The 21844-nt window shown below is 33.8% G+C and overlaps 2 protein-coding genes across 2 annotated transcripts; one reads left to right on the top strand and one right to left on the bottom strand.

The window, feature by feature from the left end:
* Window positions 1-7101: 7101 nt before the first annotated feature.
* Window positions 7102-9560, bottom strand: LOC136061860 (cystathionine beta-lyase, chloroplastic-like). The gene is made up of 3 exons (XM_065760234.1): window positions 9252-9560; window positions 7420-7588; window positions 7102-7310 (listed from the first exon to the last, which is right to left on the bottom strand). Exons 1-3 carry the CDS (start codon window positions 9315-9317, stop codon window positions 7120-7122), a joined length of 426 nt encoding a protein of 141 aa, XP_065616306.1. The 5' UTR covers window positions 9318-9560; the 3' UTR covers window positions 7102-7119.
* Window positions 9561-12440: 2880 nt separating this feature from the next.
* Window positions 12441-21817, top strand: LOC112033485 (tubulin-folding cofactor B). Its single transcript, XM_065759846.1, has 6 exons — window positions 12441-12689; window positions 12779-12930; window positions 13460-13578; window positions 13759-13820; window positions 13968-14009; window positions 17870-21817. Exons 1-6 carry the CDS (start codon window positions 12585-12587, stop codon window positions 18005-18007), a joined length of 618 nt encoding a protein of 205 aa, XP_065615918.1. The 5' UTR covers window positions 12441-12584; the 3' UTR covers window positions 18008-21817.
* Window positions 21818-21844: the final 27 nt, after the last annotated feature.

A 21844-nucleotide genomic window follows, 5' to 3' on the forward strand; every position in this document is an offset into this window, starting at 1 on the left:
GGTCAACCCGAAAGCGACACGATAAGAAACGTATCATAAGAGGGTCAACTCGCATAACCTACAATAGACATGTTTGACACATCAATTTATTGTGTCAACCTTAAATAATCCATTTAACACAACCCGTTTAACTCGTATAACAAATAAATATTCATTTTATTTTAGATTTGTCAAATACTTTTTATATCCAACATATATTTTAAATTTAAAAAGAAAAGTGAGTAATTACAAAAACTTACAGTGGATATAATTGAAAATTGAAACTTTACAAACCCCAGATCTCTAAACCCTACAAACCCTAATTCTCTAAACCTTCTTATAAATATCTTTTTTATTTTTAATTTCAGTCGTACTACTCACTCTACTGTCATATAGTCTCACGCCCAATTCTCAAACTCAAAGTTGCAAACCGATTATTGCTCTCTCTTTCTCACTAATGCGTTTAGTGAGTTTTAGAATTAAAGAAAACCGTTTTCTTGGTGTTTCAAATTTCTGCAGTAATTTTTTCTGCATAATGCTTTTGTTTTATATACTTTGAACCCATGTGTTGTTATTAATATATGAGATATATTAATTGTTGATTAAGGCCACGGTTGTAGCTTTTGTCTTGTACCGCGTGTTTTTTTTAGTGTTTGTATTAGTGTTGGACACCGCTTGCATATCTTGCAAGTGGGTTTATTGAGATAATTTATAAACTAAAATCTATGGATGATAATCCTAGTTATAGTCGGGATTAGCCTACTATTTTCTCCAATTCTTTTAATAATACTTAGCATTTGGTGAGTTCTAAAGATATTATATTTTTGTTGAACTATGTTATTTTATTTTTGTTAAACTATGTTATTTTGAATTTGGGTTGAAGTGTATACACTTATTTTGGAGTGTAAAGAACTTATTTCTAGATGAATGCTATATTTTTGTTGAACTATATTATTTTAAATGTAGATTGAAGACTTAAAGTGCATGCACTGCTTTTGAGATGTAAAAGAAATTATTTCTAGATGGATATTATATTTAATATTATGCAGGTTGAAATGGATTGTGTTACATTCGTGTCAACCCAACACGAATTGTTTATTAAGCAAGTCAAATGGGTTAGGTCAGCTCAACCTGCCTTATTAACATGTCGGATTAGGGTTAAAGGATTATAACACGATTATTAAATGAGTCGAGTTAGGGTTGTGCCATTTAGTCGAATACCCTTACCTCGACATAACACAAACCTGACACGCTAACCCGAATTGACACCCTTAAGTATTAAGATTGTTATCCAAGACTTCATCAGAGTAGTTCTAGCTTCTATGACCGACAGGGTTCCTCTTCCACCATCAGTAGCAAACTAGGCATTTGCAGCTTTCTATGGCCTACTCTTTGCTTAGTAGCTCAGCTTTCCTTCCATAATTCTAGAGGGAGATTCAGAAGTAGTAACCAATGCTTTTAGAATTGGAGGCATCTCTTGCTTCGTTTGGTCACCTCATTACTGATATTAAATTCCTTGCAAAGGCTTTCAATTCAATTATTTTTTCTCACATTCATAGATTGTGTAATTCTGTAACACATAACCTTATTAAAGATGCAAGACATATTAGTGGTTTATCTCTCTTTTGTAACTTCAGCTGATGTGACTAGGTTCTCTTAATAATATTTTAGTCTTTCTTCTCAACAAAAAAAAAAAACATTCATACTTTTATAATTTTTTATGTTTCCTTTTTCATTATGATTTTATTTTTGGGAGTGGGGTTGATGGGGACTGAATCCATGGATATTCACACGATACGAAGAAACAAGTGAAAATAATGTTCTTCTCAGTTAAATAAATAAATAAAAAGTGGAAAAAAAAACAAAAAAAAAAAACAAAAAAACAAAACAAAACAAAACAAAAACTGATCTGATCTATATGGTTCTCCAATCTCCCTTGAGAGCACAAATCTCAGGTGGGTCTTTGTTAGGTATGGGCATGGATTTGTGCTAAAGCTCTGAACATCCCATATTCTGGGTCAAGCCAGCTACCGGATTTTGCCATTGGATATTACTGGCTTCGTAGATAAAAGGTCCAGACAGTGCTGGAGGGAAGGTAATTCTTTATCAGTTTATTCTTTCGCTGTGGTTTGAATCAAATTGCACTGATATTTTTATAGATTCTAAAGGTAAATAAAAAAGTTTCTTTCTTTGCCAAAAAAGAAAAGAAAAAAGATCTAGCCTATTTCTACTTGTTTTTTAGAAACAGTTTTTTTTTTTTTTTTGGTTTTTTATATTTACAAAAACAGAAAATAGTGTAAAAGTGTGCTAGAAGACATGCTTTCAAAACAGTATTTAGTGAATTATTCTTGAAATAATCGTCTTAATTTAGAAAATATTAATTATAGTTCCTAAAATTATATTCTGTTTTTGTTTTGGAAAAGATAAAGACCTTAAAAGCATCAAATTCATAAGTTCTAGTTTTGTCCTACAAGAGCACTTCTTGAAAGGGACCGGAAGAGACAGCCAAACAACGACATATATATATATATATATATATTTTTATGGGACAACGACATATATTTTCAATTGTTAATTTTCTAAATATCATATATTGACCAAAAAAAAAAAACACATACACACAAAGAAATAACTCTTACAATTTCCTTTTTGAATTTTCTTCTTTTGAAATATTTGCATAATAGTCTTATTATCAATTCTGCAAATTATATCTTTTTCAAAATTTTAGTTTCATAAAAATTTTCTTGGGCTTTTGCTACAACTCTCATTAAACAAATTAACATGATTACTTATTTTGAAAATTAAAATGTTAAATTATATGTTTTTAAAATACATGTCAAATTTCATGTCAATCAGAAGTTATTTATTATTTAGTTTATAAGCTTATTTTTTATATATAATTTTAGACAACAAAAATTTGAAATTTAAAGATTTGAGTGATGGCATATATAGGGTCTGTTTTTGTAGCTCAAGCCCAAAAGATATGGGTTAAAGGCCCAACGAACCCAGGACAATGAATTTGTAGAGAGTGGGCAAAAGAGCTGGGCTAGTTATGAAGTAAACAATGGTTGACTAGGTTACTTGCAGAGATGATAACATGAAATAATGCTTAAACAACTCCATGAATGAATGTCCGAAGAGATGTTTTATTAAGTGAACAGTGATTACAATATTCAGAACTACAGTAAAGTTTCTCTTTCTTTTTCTCTCCTCCTCTTCTTATCAGGGACCCTTCTTCTTTATATAGCACCCTTTCCCATCATCTCCATCGTCCACCTGTTCTTCATCCGCGTATCTACTTGAGTACATGTCACGTCATGTGCTTACTTTAGTTCTTTGTGAGTGGCGGTAGCTGAGGTTACACTTTTCAGGGGTCTTCTCCACATAAATACGGCCAGAAAAGCTGTTGCAGTACATTAAATATGGTGGTGGCAGCTTTTCCTTTAGATATCTTATCGTTCTGATTATCTCCAGACCTACCCAGAACTTATCATCATCATTGGGATCGCTAGGAAGATTATACGGACCTTCCACACGTTTGTTTGATCAAGGCTATTTGTGGCCGAGGAGTGAGACATCTTCGGACCAGTAGTGACCTCTTCGGATGGTACTCCTCCTCTACTTCTGGGCTTCCTGCCTTCAGATGGGCCGTCCCTACCCAACTATTGCTCCTCGAAAATATAATACTTCTTAACCCGGTACCCCAAGCCCGTTAAGTAGCTCTGGGTTTTTACCCCCCACAGCATAGCTATTGAAATTTGATCTTTTTGAAATTTTGCAAATATAGAGGATTTAAGAAAAAAATGTAATCCAATGGTAGATTTGCCAAAATTCATATCCAATAAAAAAAAAAAAGATTGAGTGTAGTTGTAATCTTAATTTACAACCAAGTTTTTGCTAAGTTTTATCCAAGTATAATTATGTTGAGTCTAAAAAAATTTAGAGTGGTTCCAAATATTTTTTAAGAATAAAAAATTATAATAATTTTTAAAATTTATATATAATAATTTTTTTTCCAAATCAGGGTGGTCCTGTGACCACCCTTGCGTGGGGATGCCTGCTGTGATTTGATAGTCTCTGTTATTTTCAAGATAATTCTCTAATAAAATTTCAAGAAATACATTTAACAAGTGTGTATTTTTTTTTATTCAAATTTCTATTTTTAAAAACAATAACGAAAAATACCCATTAAATATTTTGCTCCGTTTTCAATGAAATTAGCTCATAACCAAAACAATTTATTTGCGAGAAAAATTCTTTAAAATCAATTTATAAAAGAAAGTTTACTGATCTATTTTTAATTTCTATTTTAAGAAAACAACAAGGAAATACCCACTAAAACTTTTGCTCAATTTTTAATGAAAGTAAAGTATTTGGCATACCTAAATTTATCTAATATATAATATCTATTTTCTTTAAAAATATATATAAAATATAATATTAATATATATAAAAATGTTCAATTTTGGAAACCCATACACCAAATGACATTGCTAACTTGCACAAATCTATAATTTAACGTTCAAGAAGAAACTATTAAATGTGTTGTAATAAATCTCACCACATTCGAACAAAATACACAGAGTTCTCAATAAAAAAGAAATTTATTGATACTTAAAACATCATACACTTTTCCACACACTCTTGCTTCTTATTTCTCTTACATTTATTGAATTTCTTGCTATTGGATAACTACTTGTGGCAGGCCGAAATTGGCTGAACTTGGATTTGACCAGACACAATTAATTTTTAGAGATGGGATACCAATCAACCTTAGTTACCCTTATTTCTTGACAAGTTAATGGAGAAATATTGGAATGTGTACTTGGTATTTATATAAGTCAAGAAAAACAAAATAATACACGTTTGAGATTAATTTAACAATGCTCCTTGATTTGAGGCTGAGGTGATGGTTAACACTTGTTCTTGTATGGCAATATTCTCACAGTCTCTTTCTCTCTATTTCTCTTCCTTGCAATTCCTCCTCCCCTTCTTCGTAGGGATCTCTTTCTTTTATATAGTCATATAGGTTGTATCTTGACCTTCCACTTGGAGGGCCAAGGATTTCCTTTGATATTTATCCCATCAGGGTCTTACTAAAAAGTTTCTCTATTAGGTTGTGAGTTGTGAGTTGTGATGACATTATTCAAATGTCATTCTACTATTAATGCAGTCAGTTAAGTGGGTGCAGAGTATTGAATGCGGAAGTGATGGATGCTTTATCTGTACTCTTCCATCATTTGCTTAATGACAAACTTTCCTTCCTTTACTCGGTTGCGTGTCTAGTGGTCTTTAGAAGTAGATATCGGCCCTTCCGGAGGTGTATTAGTATCCTTGGGATCCTCAAGCACTCCAATCTTCTTGGGTTTGTGGTTGTGTTATCATATTTGCTCCAAAGACTCATTGAAAAAAAATTCCCGAGGTGTGCCCCTTTAGTTTTGACCTCTTCTCACTCAATTTTGCCCTCGGTTTCTCTTCCTCCCACACTACTCTTGTTATTCAACTTTTACATACGGTAGGAAGCATTATATATAAAAACTAAGAAGACAATTTCCTAAAATGAAGCACATAAAAGATGAAAAACATTCAAGGAAAAGTCAAGAAATGCAATAATTTTTCATCTTGAGCTCTTCCAACATAGTTTTCTTCACCATTTCAATGTGAAAGACAACCAACTACCAATGTGCAAATAACACATGCAAGATGCTATGTCGGTTATGACTCTTACATAGATTACTCTTCTTCCCAAAGTCAAATTCATAAAACGTATGATTGTCTTAACTTTTTTCTTGTGGCTATTAAGAAATGATAGACTTAGTTTTTACAAAGAACAAAGTGGGAATGTGATCCAAAATTTTGGGTCATATCTGTGGTAGTCATGAGGAAGCTAATTTTCATGTTATAAGCGGTTCTAAGCTCTGTAGAACTTCTATTAGAGCAAGAAATTAAAGGATGATGACACATCTATTAGACTTAATTTTCATGTTTCCCAAGATGATGACACATCTCTAAGCTCCGTTGAGCACCCAGACCATAATTCCAGGTAAGGTATGAAAAACCACCAAGCAAAATTAGTAAGAATTTGCTACATGAATAATTTGTGGTTGTAGTAATACTTTTGCTTCTTTTTTTTCTTTTTTCTTTTTTTTCTTTTTTTGAGAAGAAAATTTTTGCTTATTTGATAATGAAAAATATCTAAAATGTAGAAATCAATTTAAAATTTTGTTTTTAGATTCATATTCCCTCTAAAACTCAAAAGTTAAGTAATTTATATAGTTATTATTGAAAGGGTAAAATTTCTATTATTTTAAAACTTATAAAATTTGTATTTTAAATATTAATGGGAATTAACTAATATTTTTTTAATATATAACTATATTTTATTATTTAATTTTCCATAAAAATTAGGGGTGTCAATGTTCGACCCAACTCGTGAACACGACATGAACCCAACACAGATTTTTGCAGGTTAGGGTTGGGCCTTAATGGGTTTGGGTCATAAACGAGTCAACTCGAAAGCAACACAATAAGAAATGTGTCATAAATGGGTCAACCCGCGTAACTCACAATAGACACGTTTAACACGCCAATTTATTTGTGTCAACCCAAAATGATCTACTTAACACAACTTGTTTAACTCGTATAATAAATAAATATTTATTTTATTTTATATTTGTCAAATACCTTTTATATCCAACATATATTTTTTAAAAAGAAAAGTGAGTAATTACAAAAAATTATGAGGGATACAATTAGAAATTGAAACTTTACAAATCCTAGATCTCTAAACCGTACAAACCCTAAATCTCTAAACCTTCTTATAAATAACTAATTTTATTTTATTTTTATTTCAACTGTATTACTCACTCTACTATCTTATAAACTCACGCCCAATTCTCAAACTCAAAGTCTCAAACTGGTTACTGCTCTCTCTCTCTCTCTCTCTCTCTCTCTCTCTCTCTCTCTCTCTCTCTCTCTCTCTCTCTCTCACCCCCCCCCCCCCCCCAAAAAAAACCCAACTTTTCTCCCAAAAGGGTTCAAATCCAAAAGTTTTTTAATAAATATAATTAAAGATATCACATTATCAAAAAAAAAGTTAAGTAATCACAGTTTGGCCCAGCATTTAACTTTTTAAATGAGTCAAACTCCTAACTGTCTCTCTTGAATAATATAAACGAACAAATTCACAAAAATTAGCAAGAATTTCTCAAGTATTACCTGCTTAAAGGTAGCTGTTTGGTATAGTGGGGTACTCATTGCTTCATAAGGATCAAACTTATTCTCAAAATTCAGTACCATTGTTGAAATACTTGGCTCCCTCACCTCCATTTCTGCAACCAACAAAACAAATTAACCACAAATACGATGAAAACCCATAAATTTGGATAGAATTAACAAAATCATATTTCTTTATTGCCACAATATGACAACCACACATACCATTTAAGCACTCTGCAACACCATCAACCAAGGCAGACGTGCTGACATCCATTTCTCTGTCTACCGAGCAATTCAATTTAAATGACTTCCCAACTAACAACTGGTTTCCCTTAAAATTGGTATTCTTTTTGAACCCAAAGCTTGGCAAGAAGTTCCTTGCAGTTAAATCCTGAGCAACCACCAATCAGAATTAGAATCAAAACAAAAAAGACCTTCCTGAAAATTAAAGAAAACAACATGAAGGGATGGGAAAAATTAATAATAATACCAACCTTTTCTTCTCTATTTTTTAATTTTTCAAAAAAATAATTCTAAATAATTTTACAGTTAAAGTTTTCTCCATTTCCACAACAAAAATAATAAAACCTCCAAACATTTTTGCTGTTTTCTTTTCCAACATTTTCTCTACAACCAAAGGGAACAATCACCCAGAATAGTGATTACCAAGAACTCAACAAATTTATAGAACTTAAAGTTCAAGTTGCAATAATTTCTAATAAATAAAAAATGCAACATCAATGAGCAAAAATAATGTTTTTGTCTCCAACTGAGCATGGATCTTAAAAGTGTTTATGGATCTGCTTTCCCACACATTCTCAACGGAAAAAGAGGACATCCATTCTTCCATCAAAGACAAATAACAATCAACAATCAGAATTATAAAGCATGAAACCCTAACCCTCTTTATTTCCTCATATTAAATTTCCCAAACCAAGACAACCTCAGTATAAAAATGGAAAGAAAAAATATACTTTTTCTTTTCTACATTTTTTTAGGGAACCAGACACAGAGTAATGCTGCGCAAATAAGTTTTTAGAGAACCAATTGAACATGAATGATGTTTTAGTGTATACCCTAACTCTCGAAAATGTCAAAAATTTCTATGCTTTCCCACAATTTCTCAGCAACCAAACTGAACATTCACTCTTCTAATCAAAGACAGACAACAATCAATCATCATAATCAAAACGCATAAGAGTAAGACTTAGGTGCAGTATATTAGGATCCCAATTAAGTTCAAACACATAACTGCATTGGATTTAATTTTTCTTAGAAAAGATAACACTTTTTGTGCTTCAATGGTCAATGCAACCACACATTTAAATTTAATTCGGAAACTTAATGTACTGCACCCAAATAGCTGTATTTAAGTTTCAGACAACGCATACAACTCAAACAGAGAGTAACACACAAAACAATCCGCTATTCCTCAACATTTCTCAGTTTCCTCATATTAAATTTTCTCAACCACACCAATACCACAATAAAATGGAAAACTTTCTTGTCATTTCCTAGTCTTTTCCTGCATTTTCTGGGGAACCAATCAGAGAGTAACACACACAAAAAAAAAAAGTTCTAAAATAGTACAGTCAAAAATCAAATCAATCATAATTATGGAACAAAAATCCTAAACCTCTGCTTATCCATCAAAATAGCCCAAAAAAAAAAAACAAATTCTGACTACCATTCCTCGGTCCTCTTAGTTTCCTCATGTTAAATTTTCTCAAAAACGACAATCTCAGCACAAAATGGAATCTTTTTTCCGGCATTTTCTCGGGAAGCAAACAGAGATAAGACACAAAACAAGTTCTAAAATAGTACAGTCAACAATCAAAACAATTATAATTATGGAACAAAAACTCTAACCCTCTGCTTATCCATCTAAATAGCAATAAAAATGAATAAATAAATAAAAGAAGAAGCAATCAAATCAAATTCTGGCCACTATTCCTCAGTCCTCTTAGTTTCCTCATACTAAATTTTCGGGCATTTTCTCGGTAACCAAACATAGAGTAATGCAGAAAAAGAATGAGTGGGCAGGGGAAGCTTACGTGATCGTTGAAATCAGTGGAGCGGAAAAAGCATGGGGTGAGAGAGAATGAAGAGGTGGAAGCCATGAAAATTGAAGAGGAGTTATGGAGGGTTTTTATTTCTAATAAGTTATGGGGTTTGGGCTTTGGTGTTTGGGTTTTGCTAATGTAAGAGAAATGGTAGTTATGTGTTTGAACTTTGAAGTTGGTGTGGTGTGGTACTGGTTGGTGATGAATGTACAGAGTCGCGATTTTAAGGTTGGTAAATCTAGAGACTAGGGCTTGGTGAGTATTACGTGTGGGGTTTTGTTTGGGTTTTGTTTGGGTTTAGTGGGAAGAGCACAATGTTTTTGTGTCCCTTCTGGGTGACAAAACAAGAGAAGATTTTTCTCATTTACTTTGTGAGAAATTTAGCATGTCATTCATAAACAACTTAAGTTATATAAAAATTACGTTTATTTTTGTTTGTTTATAAACAAGCCAAGTTTGAGCTAGAACAAATTCATGACCAATAGAGCTCGATAAAATTTTGTTCATGAACAAATTTGTGATGAACAATAGTGTTTGATAAAATGCAAGCCAAGCTTAGGTTAATTCACAGGCTTGGTAATAAGCTTGAGTTGAGCTTGAAAAATAAACTTTATTTTACTAAGCCTTTAATTAATTTGAATAGGTCCAAACTAAATGAGCTTGATAATGTACTTGTTTTGAATATCGCGTTCAAGAACTTGATATTGAACTTGAGTTTGAACTTAAGATCGGTTTGACTAATAAACCAAGTCAAGCTTAAGCTTTTGAACCTTTTGACAAGCTCAAGCTCAAACGGGCTTGGTTTATCCTCAAAACAAGCTTGAACATTTTCATTTGTTGTTAATTCAAACCTAAACATTCAATACTTAACAAAAATCGACTCGCCTTATGAATACTCAATAATGGCATTTACTAGTATACTAAATATATTTTAATGATGTTTTTTTAATACATAATTTTAATGTCTTAATAGAAATTTTATTATAGCCTAATCTAAGTGTATATGTTTGTGAAACTCCCTCCTAGAGACTTGAACCCCGACCCTTACCCCCTCACATCTCACAAGCATTTATACTTGTGGAGTGACCATCGCACTAAGATGTGCGGTGGTTTTAGCGTCTTAATATTGAGTACATGCATTTGATACTACAATTTTTTTGAGTAAATGCATAGTTTTATCATTATATATAAACAGAGTAAATGCATTTTTTATTAAAATAAGAAAAAAACTCCAACTTTAATAGTTTGGTTCTACATGAAGGCACAACATAAAGATGGAATTAGATTCAATCTATGAATCTGTGTCTTAGTGGCATCTCCTAGTTTTTATGGAGAAAAGTTAGATTTAAATCACTTTACCCCACTTATTGAAAGAAAAACATACCTAATCCATGTCTATGGAATATGTAATAAAGAACAATCCAACGCCACATAAGTTTAACTTTATGATGTCTAATATATTTGTTGAAAAAATACATTTTAAACTCGATAATTTTTTATAATAATTAATAACAAAATAAAATTGAACCTCATGGGTGGATGTTTTTAACTCTAAATACCCGTTTGGATACAACTTTTATCCCCAGCATCTGCGTTTTCTCTTTTTTTTTTTTTTTTTGTGAGAAGCGCGTTTCAGTAAGCAAAATGTTTTTCCAGTGGGTCCCGTGCACAGTTCACAGGACTCATAAACCTATTTTTTAAATAAAACTTTCATTCAAAATGGATCACACGACATTATTCACATATTTAAAAATTATATTTGCTACAATGTTTTATGTTTTCATTCAAATAAGCGGTAGCCAAATAAGGGTGTGAAAATGATGAGCAAAATTTGCAAAACAATATTTTTTATAATAATTATTTAAATTGATACTAAAATTATTTGGGAATCTAGTTTATATATATATATATGTGTGTGTGTGTGAAGTGTTTTGAATATCTACTAAAAAAAACTACCTTCAAAACATGTTTATTTAGTTAACACCTCCTCTAAATCTAAGGTTAGATGGTTTGGGTTAATACCAGTTGTGGGGATAAAAGCCCAAATTTATATGTTGGGCTTTGGGCGCCATTTAAAGATTAAGGTATGTCCAAAGAAAAATAAATGATTGAAAAAAGCCCCAAACTAGAGAATCATGTAGGGAAATAATCGAAAAATATAGTCCGAAGAGTTTGTCCTCCTCGGATATGAAGAATATCGGTCAAGCAAGTACATGGGAGGTTTGAGTGACCTTCCTAGTAATTCCAATGATAAGGATAAACTTCAGGCACGTATAAAGATGATAAGAACAGAGAAATATCTAAAGGAAAAACTGCTACCACCGTATTAAATGCACTGCAGCAACTTTTCTGGCCACATTAATGTAGAGAAGACTCCTGAACAGTGCAATCTCAGCTACCATCACTCATGGAGAACTAAAGAAGATACCTGATGGGACACATACTCAAGTGAATGCTTAGATGAAGAACAAGTGTACGATGAAGATAAAAAGAAAGAAAACTATATAAATGTAAAAGACCTTTCATGAGAGGGGGATTGGGAGAAGAGAGGAAGGAAGAGAGAAATAAGTTTTACTGTAGCTCTAAAAAGTATATAAACAAAAGTTGGTCTCCTCAAACAACAGTTTATTCAAGTTTCAAGTTTGTTCTTGCACTTATTTATCTTTAAACCTTGATTAACTGTTGTTTAGTTCACAAACAACCTAATTCTTTAACACACTCTCTACAAATTCATTGTATTAGGTTTGTTGGGCTCATATTCCGTACTTCTTGAGTTTGGGCCACAAATATAAACCCTACACCAGTTATGTTCAAGATTTTTTTTTTAAATTACTAACTTGATTTCTGAACCCAACTTTTTTTTTTTAACAAACAAGAATGTCAAAACTTTTTCAAATATTTGATTATTTTCTTGCCTGTATGCAGTCCCTCTCCCTCCCCCCACAATTATTATATGGAGGGATTCCATGGAAATGCCGCATTCCTTAACCCAGCTTGAACCTTAATACTTGTATTTTTTGTCAGAGTGACCAAGTTAACCATTTTTAAAAAGTCTTGAACATACCGAACTTGGTAACTGTATTTTATTTTTACCATTTACTCTTATGTAAATAATTAATATATAAAAAGATAAAATTTGGCAAATGGCTTAAAAAACAAAAACAAAAAAGACAATCTGCAAATAAATATGAAGAATAAAAGGTACTTTTCACAGAGAAGAAAGGAGAGAGAGAAGGGACGCGTCCATTTCATTTTAGGTGGGCATTGGGGAAAGGCTTTCAGTTGTGAAGTGTGTTGTACTGTCGTGAAGATAAAGCAATAGCTATGGCTGCTAATCGGCTACAGATCCAAGGGGACGATTCCGTGCTATTGCGTGTTACCCACTCCAACCTCAAGACCTTCTCCGCGGACATTCGCTTCTCACTTCAGGTACCAATCTTACAAACAAACCTCCTATATTTTTTTTCATATATAAAACATAAATTTGAAAACTTTTTGCGTCTCTCTCTCTCTTTCAGTCCACAGTGGATTCCGTCAAAGAAAAGCTCTGGAAAAAATGTGGGACTTCTGTTAATTCTATGTGCCTTGAGCTTTATGACGATACCAACACCAAACTTTCCGACTTGTCTGACAATTCCAGGCCTCTTGGCTTCTATTCTCCGCTTAATGGGTATACCCATTTCATTCCCTTTTTTAAAAGTTGCTTTTTTTATTGTTGTTGAAAGCTTAAGAAACATCTTTAGCTCAATGTGGTTTATGTTATGTTTTGTCTAGAGAAGGGTCATTAATTTATTATGTCATTGAACCCCAGTTGTGTGAATGTATGTATGTAACTATGTATGTGCTTCATTTTGTGATTGAAACTCACCCAACTATATGAATATTGCTTTCTTTACGTTGTTTTGGCATAACGATATTGGGGGGTAAGACTGCCTACCAATCACCTCTCCCAGACCCCATAAAAGTGGGAGATTTTTGTACTGAGTACGACCTTTTTTATGTTGTTTTGGCATAATTTGGGAAATCAAGAGTTGCAAAGTGAGTTTGGTCAAGATTTATGCTTTGTTATCCTGTAATGATTTTTTTTTTTTTTCATGTTGTGCATTGTGAAGAGCAGAACCATTGTTGGTTTTGTCTTTATTATTGGCAATGTGGTGGTTCCTTGGTTTACTGATTGACTGGCTTTTGTTTGTTAAAAGGTACCGCTTAAATATTATAGATCTTGACCCTTCATCAGTAACGTCTGGTGGTTGGCTGGAAGACACTTCACTGGTGGAGAAATACTCGATTTCAGAAGAAGCTTATGAGAAACGTGATGGTAAAGTTTTCAAGAAAGCTAATTCTTTTTGTTTGAAGGGAAAAAGCATTTGGGTGAAAATACTTTTTTACTATGTTCAAGGGGGAATTAGTAAAGTTAAAAACTTGAAATCATTTAATAGATTTAAATAATTTAAAATTCTCTTATTTTTATACATTTTATATTTTTTGTCTGTTTCAGGCACTTTTAGAAAATTTAAGGGAAGATTGGCCTCTCAAAATCCATCAGCTCTTGGGAACAAGGTAAGTTCATGTGTGTTTGGTCTCTTTACTTTGGTGGTAAGGATAGCATTGCATTATGTTAAACTCTCTCTTTTCAAATTAACAGACTTGTGTTTATTGTAAGCATTGTGCTATTTTTAATCACATTAACTAGACATTTGTTTACAGAAACCAGACAACTACATGGAAGATCTCTGTGCCAATATCAAGGTTAGTTGTAAGCATGTGTGTTTGTATGCTTGTGTTTATTACCTCTTTTTCCCCTCAGCTGGCTATTCTGTAACCACTGAAATGTAATAATGAAGATTTAGTCCATTAAAGGACATTGGTATTAGCTGAAATGATGACAAGAGGCTCTTGGCTCAGCAGCCGCCTGACTCCCCCATGGGTGAGCTTGGGTTCAAAGCCGGTATGGGGCAAAGTCCCTACCTTAATAGTCAAAAAGGTATTAGCTGAAGTGGTGTTGAATGTTAAAGAAGTAATCTTTATGGGTGATAAAATAGGATATAAAATCTAAAGATGAGAGAAAGAATTCATGGTTATTGATTTTTGTCATATGCATTTCCTTTTAGAGGTTATTAGCATCATTTTTTTTAATAATAATTTGATTTTCCCAGAAAACAATTAATGCTTTAAATAATCCATGAGATAACTTTTCTTCCTATTAATTATTTGAAATTTTATTATATACAAACTGGAGAAGACTCCAATTTGTATGAGTGTGTATTCCACACTTCTGTAAAAGATACTTAGCCTTGTCTCTTAGAAAATTTTAGCACAGAGCAAAAGAAGTTGGCTAAGCTTTTTGACAGATTGATCCTATTATTGTGGCTGGATTCTTAGCTTTGGAAGAAAGGCAAATGAAGATAGCATTTGAAGGTTCAGTAACTTCAGTTACATGAATGCTTCTTTCTTTTTGTGTGTTTATGTGCAATCGTCATTAATAGACCTTCCATCACATCTAGCTTGTCCCTTTTTGTAAATTCCAACTTTAAGGGGGCATCATTTATTTTTATTTTTTTTGATAGGTAATAAAACTTTTATTGAAAAAATTGAACATCATGTTCACGATGGTGAACACTTAGAACAATGAACCAAATACAAGAAGATCAAGAGCTACAGGAAATAGAAACTAAAAAATCTGATACAGCAGTGCAGTTTGTCCACCCCCAAACACGAGCCCAAAGAAACAAAGTACGAAAAATTAAACATTTTAAATGTTCCAACGTTCTCGCCTTATCTTCAAAAAAGCGGGCGTTACGTTCCTGCCAAACTAACCACATTAAACAAGCCGGGACCATATTCCAAATGGATGAACGATGCTTTCCAATCCAGTTTCTCCAAATAAAGAAAAAAGAGTTCACTGACCTTGGCATTACCCATTGAATCCCAAACACGGCAAAAACTTCACACCATAATGCATGAGAGAACTTACAGTGAAGAAGAAGGTGGTCCACTGATTCCCCATCGCAGCAACATAAACAACATCTATTGACCAAAAACTGACCTTTCTTAATAAGATTGTCAATGGTGAGTATCCCATCATTAGCTGCTGTCCATAAGAAGAAAGACACCCGCTTAGGCACCTTATTTCGCCATATACACTCCCAAGGAAAATCATCAGTGATAGGACTAGATAATAGCTTATAAAAGGAGCGCACATCAAAAACACCAGATGTAGTCAATCGCCAGACTAACTGATCTTCCCCCTCACCCCTCGGCATAGAGGAATAAATAAGCTCAAAGAATGAGTAGACGGTGGTTGTCTGCCAATCCTGAGGACCATGACGAAACAATAAATTCCAACTCCTACCTCCTTCTGAATTTGAGACAACCAAGTCAAATACCCATGCTTCTTTAGAGACTGAGCAAGCATACATAGAAGGGAAGAGTTCCTTCAAAGAAGTAGGCCCACACCATGGGTCATGCCAAAAACGAACACGGCTGCCCTCCCCCACATTATACAGAATCTGGCTAAAGAATTTTCCTGTTCCTTCTGTGATACTCCTCCACATCCCACATCCGTGAGCACCTCTTATCCCTCTAGTGCACCAGCCTCCTCTTGCTACCCCATATTTGTCTGCTATTACCTGACGCCATAGTCTATAATTCTCTCTCCCAAAACGCCACAACCACTTCCCAAGCAGAGCCTTGTTAAACAGCCTAACCCTCCGGATTCCCAAACCACCACATTCGACGGGCAAGCATACCTTATCCCATGCAACTAAAGGATACTTAAAGACCTCCTCTGAGGCCCCCCAAAGGAAATTCCTCTGAATCCTTTCAATTCTTGCTGCCACAGCCTGAGGGATAGTAAACAACGATAAATAGTAAGTGGGAAGACTCGATAGGGTACTCTTTAACAAAGTAAGCCTACCTCCTTTCGACAAGTAAAGTCTTTTCCATCCAGCCAGCCGTTTCTCCATCTTTTCTATAATAGGATTCCAAATGGATGAATCCTTATAGTGTGCCCCGAGAGGCATGCCCAAATATCTCATGGGCAGAGTGCCCACCTTGCAGCAAAGGATACGAGCCAAACCATTCAAATTCCCAACATCGCCAACAGGAACAATCTCACTCTTGCCTACATTAACTTTCAAGCCTGTAATGGCTTCAAAGAAGATCAGCACCATTCGCACATATAATAACTGTTCCCTAGAAGCATCACAAAACAATATAGTATCATCAGCAAAAAGAAGGTGAGAGATATGGATACCCCCATGTCTATGGGACCCCGCTTGAAATCCACAAAGAAAACCACCATTTTCTGTCCTCTTCAATAGCCTACTCAACACCTCCATAACCATGAGAAATAAAAGCGGAGACAAAGGATCCCCTTGACGAAGACCACAAGAACTACCAAAGAAACCCGCAGGAGATCCATTAACCAGAACTGAAAATTTAACTGTAGAGATGCACGCCTTAATCCACCTACTCCACCTTGCCCCAAATCCCATCCTATCCATGAGATAAAATAGTGCATTCCAGTTCACATGATCATAAGCTTTCTCAATGTCCAGCTTAATTATAACACCAGGAACACCACTCTTCAACCTGCTGTCTAAGCATTCATTGGCGATTAGAACTGAATCCAGGATTTGTCTCCCTCCCACAAAAGAGTTTTGAGAGTCAGAAATCAATTTATCCAAAACCCCTCTAAGTCTATGAGCTAGCACCTTAGCCAAAAGTTTATAAAGGCTACCCACGAGACTAATAGGACGAAAGTCTTTGATATTTACTGCATTGGTCTTCTTGGGAATCAAACAAAGAAACGTGGCATTTAGAGATTTCTCAAAAACGCATTGACTGTGAAAATCTTTGAAGAAAGCCAAAACATCCCCTTCTAAAACACTCCAACATTTCTGAAAGAAAGCCATAGTAAACCCATCTGGTCCAGGGGCCTTATCACCTTCCGCCTCCTTAAGAGCCTCAATAATCTCCTCCTTCTCAAACTCTCTCTCCAACATATCCCTCTCAGTTTCATCTAGACACGTGAACTCTAACCCATCAATAGTAGGTCTCCAAGCTTCCGTTTCCTGATATAATCTCTTATAAAAACCCACCACCTGATCTGTAACAACTGACTCCTCCTCAAAGAGAACGCCATCCACCTCCACTCCCCTAATCTGATTGTTTCGCCTATGGGAATTGGCAATTCTATGAAAGAACCGTGTGTTGTTATCACCTTCTTTGATAAAAAGAGCATTTCCAGTAAAAAAAGATTGTTACTTTCCAAACTAATCCTTGTTTGGTGCTTTATTCTATTTCTAACAAAAAATATAGGAATTTTTAAGGGTAGTCAAATTCTTGTGTGTAATGATTTATATTTTCTTTTTTGTTTATTATTGGACATATCAAAAAGGAAAAAAGTGACAATAATTAGATAGATTAATTAATTCATCAATTGTGTCAAGAACAAAAGGCACTGTACAAAACTTATAAAAATTTAAAAAATTAGTGTAATGTACAAAGCACATGAATGGACCATGCAAATTTGAACTTATGTTTTTCTCATTCTTCCTTTTTCAACTTTTTTTTCTTTCTTATTCTTCTTTTTTATTATAACTAAGGTTGGAGACAGATGCGAAGTTGAACCAGGGGAGAAAAGAGGTGTAGTAAAATTTGTGGGTCGGGCAGAATCACTGGCACCTGGTTTCTGGGTTGGAGTTCAATATGATGAACCATTGGGAAATCATGATGGCATGTAAGTTGCCACTTAATTCTCATTTTTGTGAACTTAAAGAAAAAAAATCTCCTTTTTGTGGTTTGCTTTCTGTAATATTCTTTGTGGTTTCCTTAGACAACTTCATAGATAGTCTAAATTTAAGATTGTAATTCTGTCAATTTTGTATTCCTTGCATCTTTGTTTAATAAAAGTATCTTATTTGTCCAAAAAAAATCCTACAACTTCCTATTGAAATTATATGTGTAAATGCATGCCAGCCAATAATAGAAAAAAGGTGTTTGAAAGAAGAATATTAAATATACTCATTCTAAAGGTTGTTTAGCAATAATAATATTTTACGTCATCTTGATTATAGGAACCCTTGTTGATGCACCCCTAATAGGGCTGCAAAATTGATAGGTTTGGTAGCAGATAAGCCTAAAAGTAGCAGGGGGAGTAATACTAGAATTAATCAAAGTTTCTGTCAAAGATAGTCTGTTATCTTCATATTTTTGCTGATAGTTATAAGTGGTTACTAAGCTTTACTAGTGAAGGCACATAATAAATGCTAGATAGTTTATTGGGCAGTCTAAGACATTCCCAAGACACAAGTTAGAAACAATATTGATGCTAGACACATTCTCACGTACTCCACACCTTACTAAATTGTCACAAAAAATTTCGCAAAAAAAGAACTTAAAAACCAATACTAATACCACAAAGAACTAACTGATATTAATCTGATGAAGACAAGAAAGAGCTCAAGGAAAAAAAAGATTAAATATACCAAGATTCAAGAATTGTGGTCTAGTTTTTATGTTGGACCCTTTTAGCACCTTTGATAGGTCATCTTAGTTATTATTTTTCAGTCTTTTAGGTTGACAAGCTGCTGGATCAGTTTTAATTAAGTTCTATTAGAATAAGGGCAATTTGGTAATTTCCAGAAATCTGGAATGAGCTGTCCTTAGCCATACCAAAGGCTCACATATTATTAAGTCTTTTATTTAATTATTATTAGTATTCCTATTAAGTCTAGGAATAGGTTATTTAGAGTCTAAGTCCTACTAGGAAAAGGATAACTATAGCCTCTATATAAACGCTCTTTTGTAGTCATGTTATTTCAGAATATATTGTGATTGATTAATAAAATTCAGTAGCTTATCTTAAGCTTTGTTTCTCCGAGGTGTGATGCCAAGGAACCCTAGTGTGATGCTTAGGAAGACTTAGGTGTGATTGCCTAGTGTTTTATTTATGTTATTTTCTGTTTATCCCCTGTTTCAGCCCCAAACAGCTGTCAACATTCATTCTTTTCTAACCTAAACTCTTAAAAATCAATCCTTATTCAAGAATTCATCAAGAAACCTAGTATAGGGCTGAACTTCTTAACGGTCCTGCATCAAATCTTTAGACATCGAAATATTTAATTTATCCAAAGCACTGAATTGCCCTTTTTACCCTTTATGCTTCTGCACTTGTTGTGAAGTTATTCACTTAATTATTTTAATTGGGAAAGGATGACAAGTATTTGTAGCTCAATTATTCTTTTGATAAGTATTATATGTAGCTCAAATATTTTCAGTAAATTGATGTCATCAACTATGGACCAAAGAGATCTAGCTCAAATGGCATCTTCTCCCCTTGTAAGAGCAAGGTGGAAGGTGATGTCATGGGGTTCAAGACCCGTTGGGTGCATGTGTAACTTACAAATTATTTACAAAAATAATAATTAAAAAAAAAGCAAGCTTATGATTGGATTTAGCAATTTAATAGCCAAGAGTAGGATAACCAGAAAAACCTAAAATGGAAAATGGAAGATCTAGGGGATTAAAATGCAGAACTTTAGGCCCTTTTTTTTAAGTAAATTTTTTATTGAAACTGGAAAAGGAAAAGACATAGAATAACTATGTGCAATCCCTTTGCAAAGAACTTTAGGCCATTACAAAGCAGTGCAAACATTCTGAGTATACCTTGAGGACCGAGCCATAATTATACAAGCCATCCTTAATAAATCTAGATGTTGGAGGCAAGCTTAGTGAGAACCTCAAATGTCTTTAATTACTTAAATTATTGTGATTTTGCTGGTTCAAAGCCTGGAGAAACTAGGGTAATCTCAATAGCATGATTTGGAATGTGATTCCTATATGTCTCATGTGGTGCACTTGAAAAGAAAGAAGTGCTCCAACTTTTATTCAGTGGCTAAGTTGGAGAATCTGATTTTAAAATTACTTTACAATTGGGTGGCGGTGTCTACTAGACTACTAGCGTCCATTCTTTCCACTCTGGGACTTCTTGGATTTGTTATTTTTGGGAGTTACTACAGTTCTTGTTTCTCTTTCTAGTTTTTTTCTTCTATACTTCCAGTGTACTTGGCTAGTACACTTTTGCTTTTCCATTGAATCCTGCAATTCTCAAAAGAAAGGAAAAAAATAAACTAGCAGCTGTAGTGAGATGGCTAATGTAAATCTCATGCTCATCATTTATGAGGGCTTGTTTTGATAATAGGTTGATTTTCATGGTTAGGTTGTGTTTTTGCTAGTAAGCCAACCCCGAAGGTGAAATAGGCAAAAGAAAAGGGCAACAAACAAGATGAAACTGGTCCCACCATAACTAGTTATCCATAATATCATATAAATAATTTTGTCTGTGGTAAAATTAAGCACCATAGTCATAGTGATCCTCCTTTGAACAATTTCAACCTTTAGTCCTTTATGTTTTACTTTATTTTATTTTTTGATAAGTAATATAATTTTATTGAGAAAGAGGAGATACCTTATGCAAAGTACTCCTAAAAAATTAAAAGCTCTAATCATTACAAATGAAAAGAAATGAAATCTATAAAGTCCATAACAGAAATTGAAACACTATTCCTTCTTCGTTTATGGCTCTAGCTTTTTTTTGATAGGTAATAAGACTTTTATTGGAAAAAAATTGAACATCATGTTCACAATGGTGAACACTCTGAACACGAAACAAATACAATATAATCAAGAACTAAAGGAAATAGAGACTAAGAATTCAGATAAAGAAATACAATTTGTACCCCCCCAAATACAAGCCCAATGAAATAGAGTACCAAAGAGGAGATATTTTAGATGATCTTTGTTTTTGGCTCTAGCATTCTGGTTAGATTATGCTAAAAAAGTCAGGGAGACAATGCATCAACAACTGATTGATTTATGAGACATGGATATGCTGGGCTGTGTAATATATAATTAGGTGGCATTCAGTAGCCTTAAAATTGATTATTGTGAAGCATTCATATTCGTTCTGAAACTTTGCAGATACAACCTTGTTCCATTCTGAGATTTGCCTCTGACTGTCTGCTACTTAGTCTTCATTCTTTCTTTTTTTTTTTTGATAATTAACGAAAGTTTTATTAAAAAACTAAAAAAAAGCCAACCCGAGTACATTGGAAATGTACTATGGGGGCATAAATCAATAACGAAGATTACAACGATCAAGTAAAATAGGAAGGGAAGAACAAGAAAAATGACAAAAGACCACACTCCAATCGAGGAGCATGTGTAAAAAAAACGACTTAAACTCTAATATAGAGCGTTCACATCCCTCAAAGCTTCTAGCATTCTTTTCGCGCCAAATACACCATACCAAGCAATGAGGCACAATTCTCCACAACTCAATATTTCTATGTCGACCAAACTTACCCTGCCAAGACTCAAACAACTCAATAACCTTCTGAGGCATAACCCAATGAATTCCGAACAAACAAAACACCAACGACCACAACTCCCAAGCAATGGGGCAATGAAGAAGAAGATGATCCACTGACTCCCCACACTTTTTACACATATAGCACCAATCAAGAACTAGCACACGTCGCTTGCGAAGGTTATCTGTTGTTAAAATCTTACCTAAGGAA

This window comes from Quercus suber, unplaced genomic scaffold (genome assembly GCF_002906115.3).
Source record: "Quercus suber isolate HL8 unplaced genomic scaffold, Cork oak 2.0 scaffold_17, whole genome shotgun sequence".
NCBI lineage: Eukaryota > Viridiplantae > Streptophyta > Magnoliopsida > Fagales > Fagaceae > Quercus > Quercus suber.

Bases quoted from the DNA above. Each gene is read 5' to 3' on its own strand.
- LOC136061860 (XM_065760234.1), bottom strand. From the start codon at position 9,317: ATGGCTTCCACCTCTTCATTCTCTCTCACCCCATGCTTTTTCCGCTCC. The intron at 7,589-9,251 runs GTAAGCTTCCCC...GTGGTTGCTCAG, and splicing joins CCACTGATTTCAACGATCAC to GATTTAACTGCAAGGAACTT. The intron at 7,311-7,419 runs GTATGTGTGGTT...TGTTGGTTGCAG, and splicing joins TGTTGCAGAGTGCTTAAATG to AAATGGAGGTGAGGGAGCCA.
- LOC112033485 (XM_065759846.1), top strand. From the start codon at position 12,585: ATGGCTGCTAATCGGCTACAGATCCAAGGGGACGATTCCGTGCTATTG. The intron at 12,690-12,778 runs GTACCAATCTTA...TCTCTCTTTCAG, and splicing joins ACATTCGCTTCTCACTTCAG to TCCACAGTGGATTCCGTCAA. The intron at 14,010-17,869 runs GTTAGTTGTAAG...ATTATAACTAAG, and splicing joins ATCTCTGTGCCAATATCAAG to GTTGGAGACAGATGCGAAGT.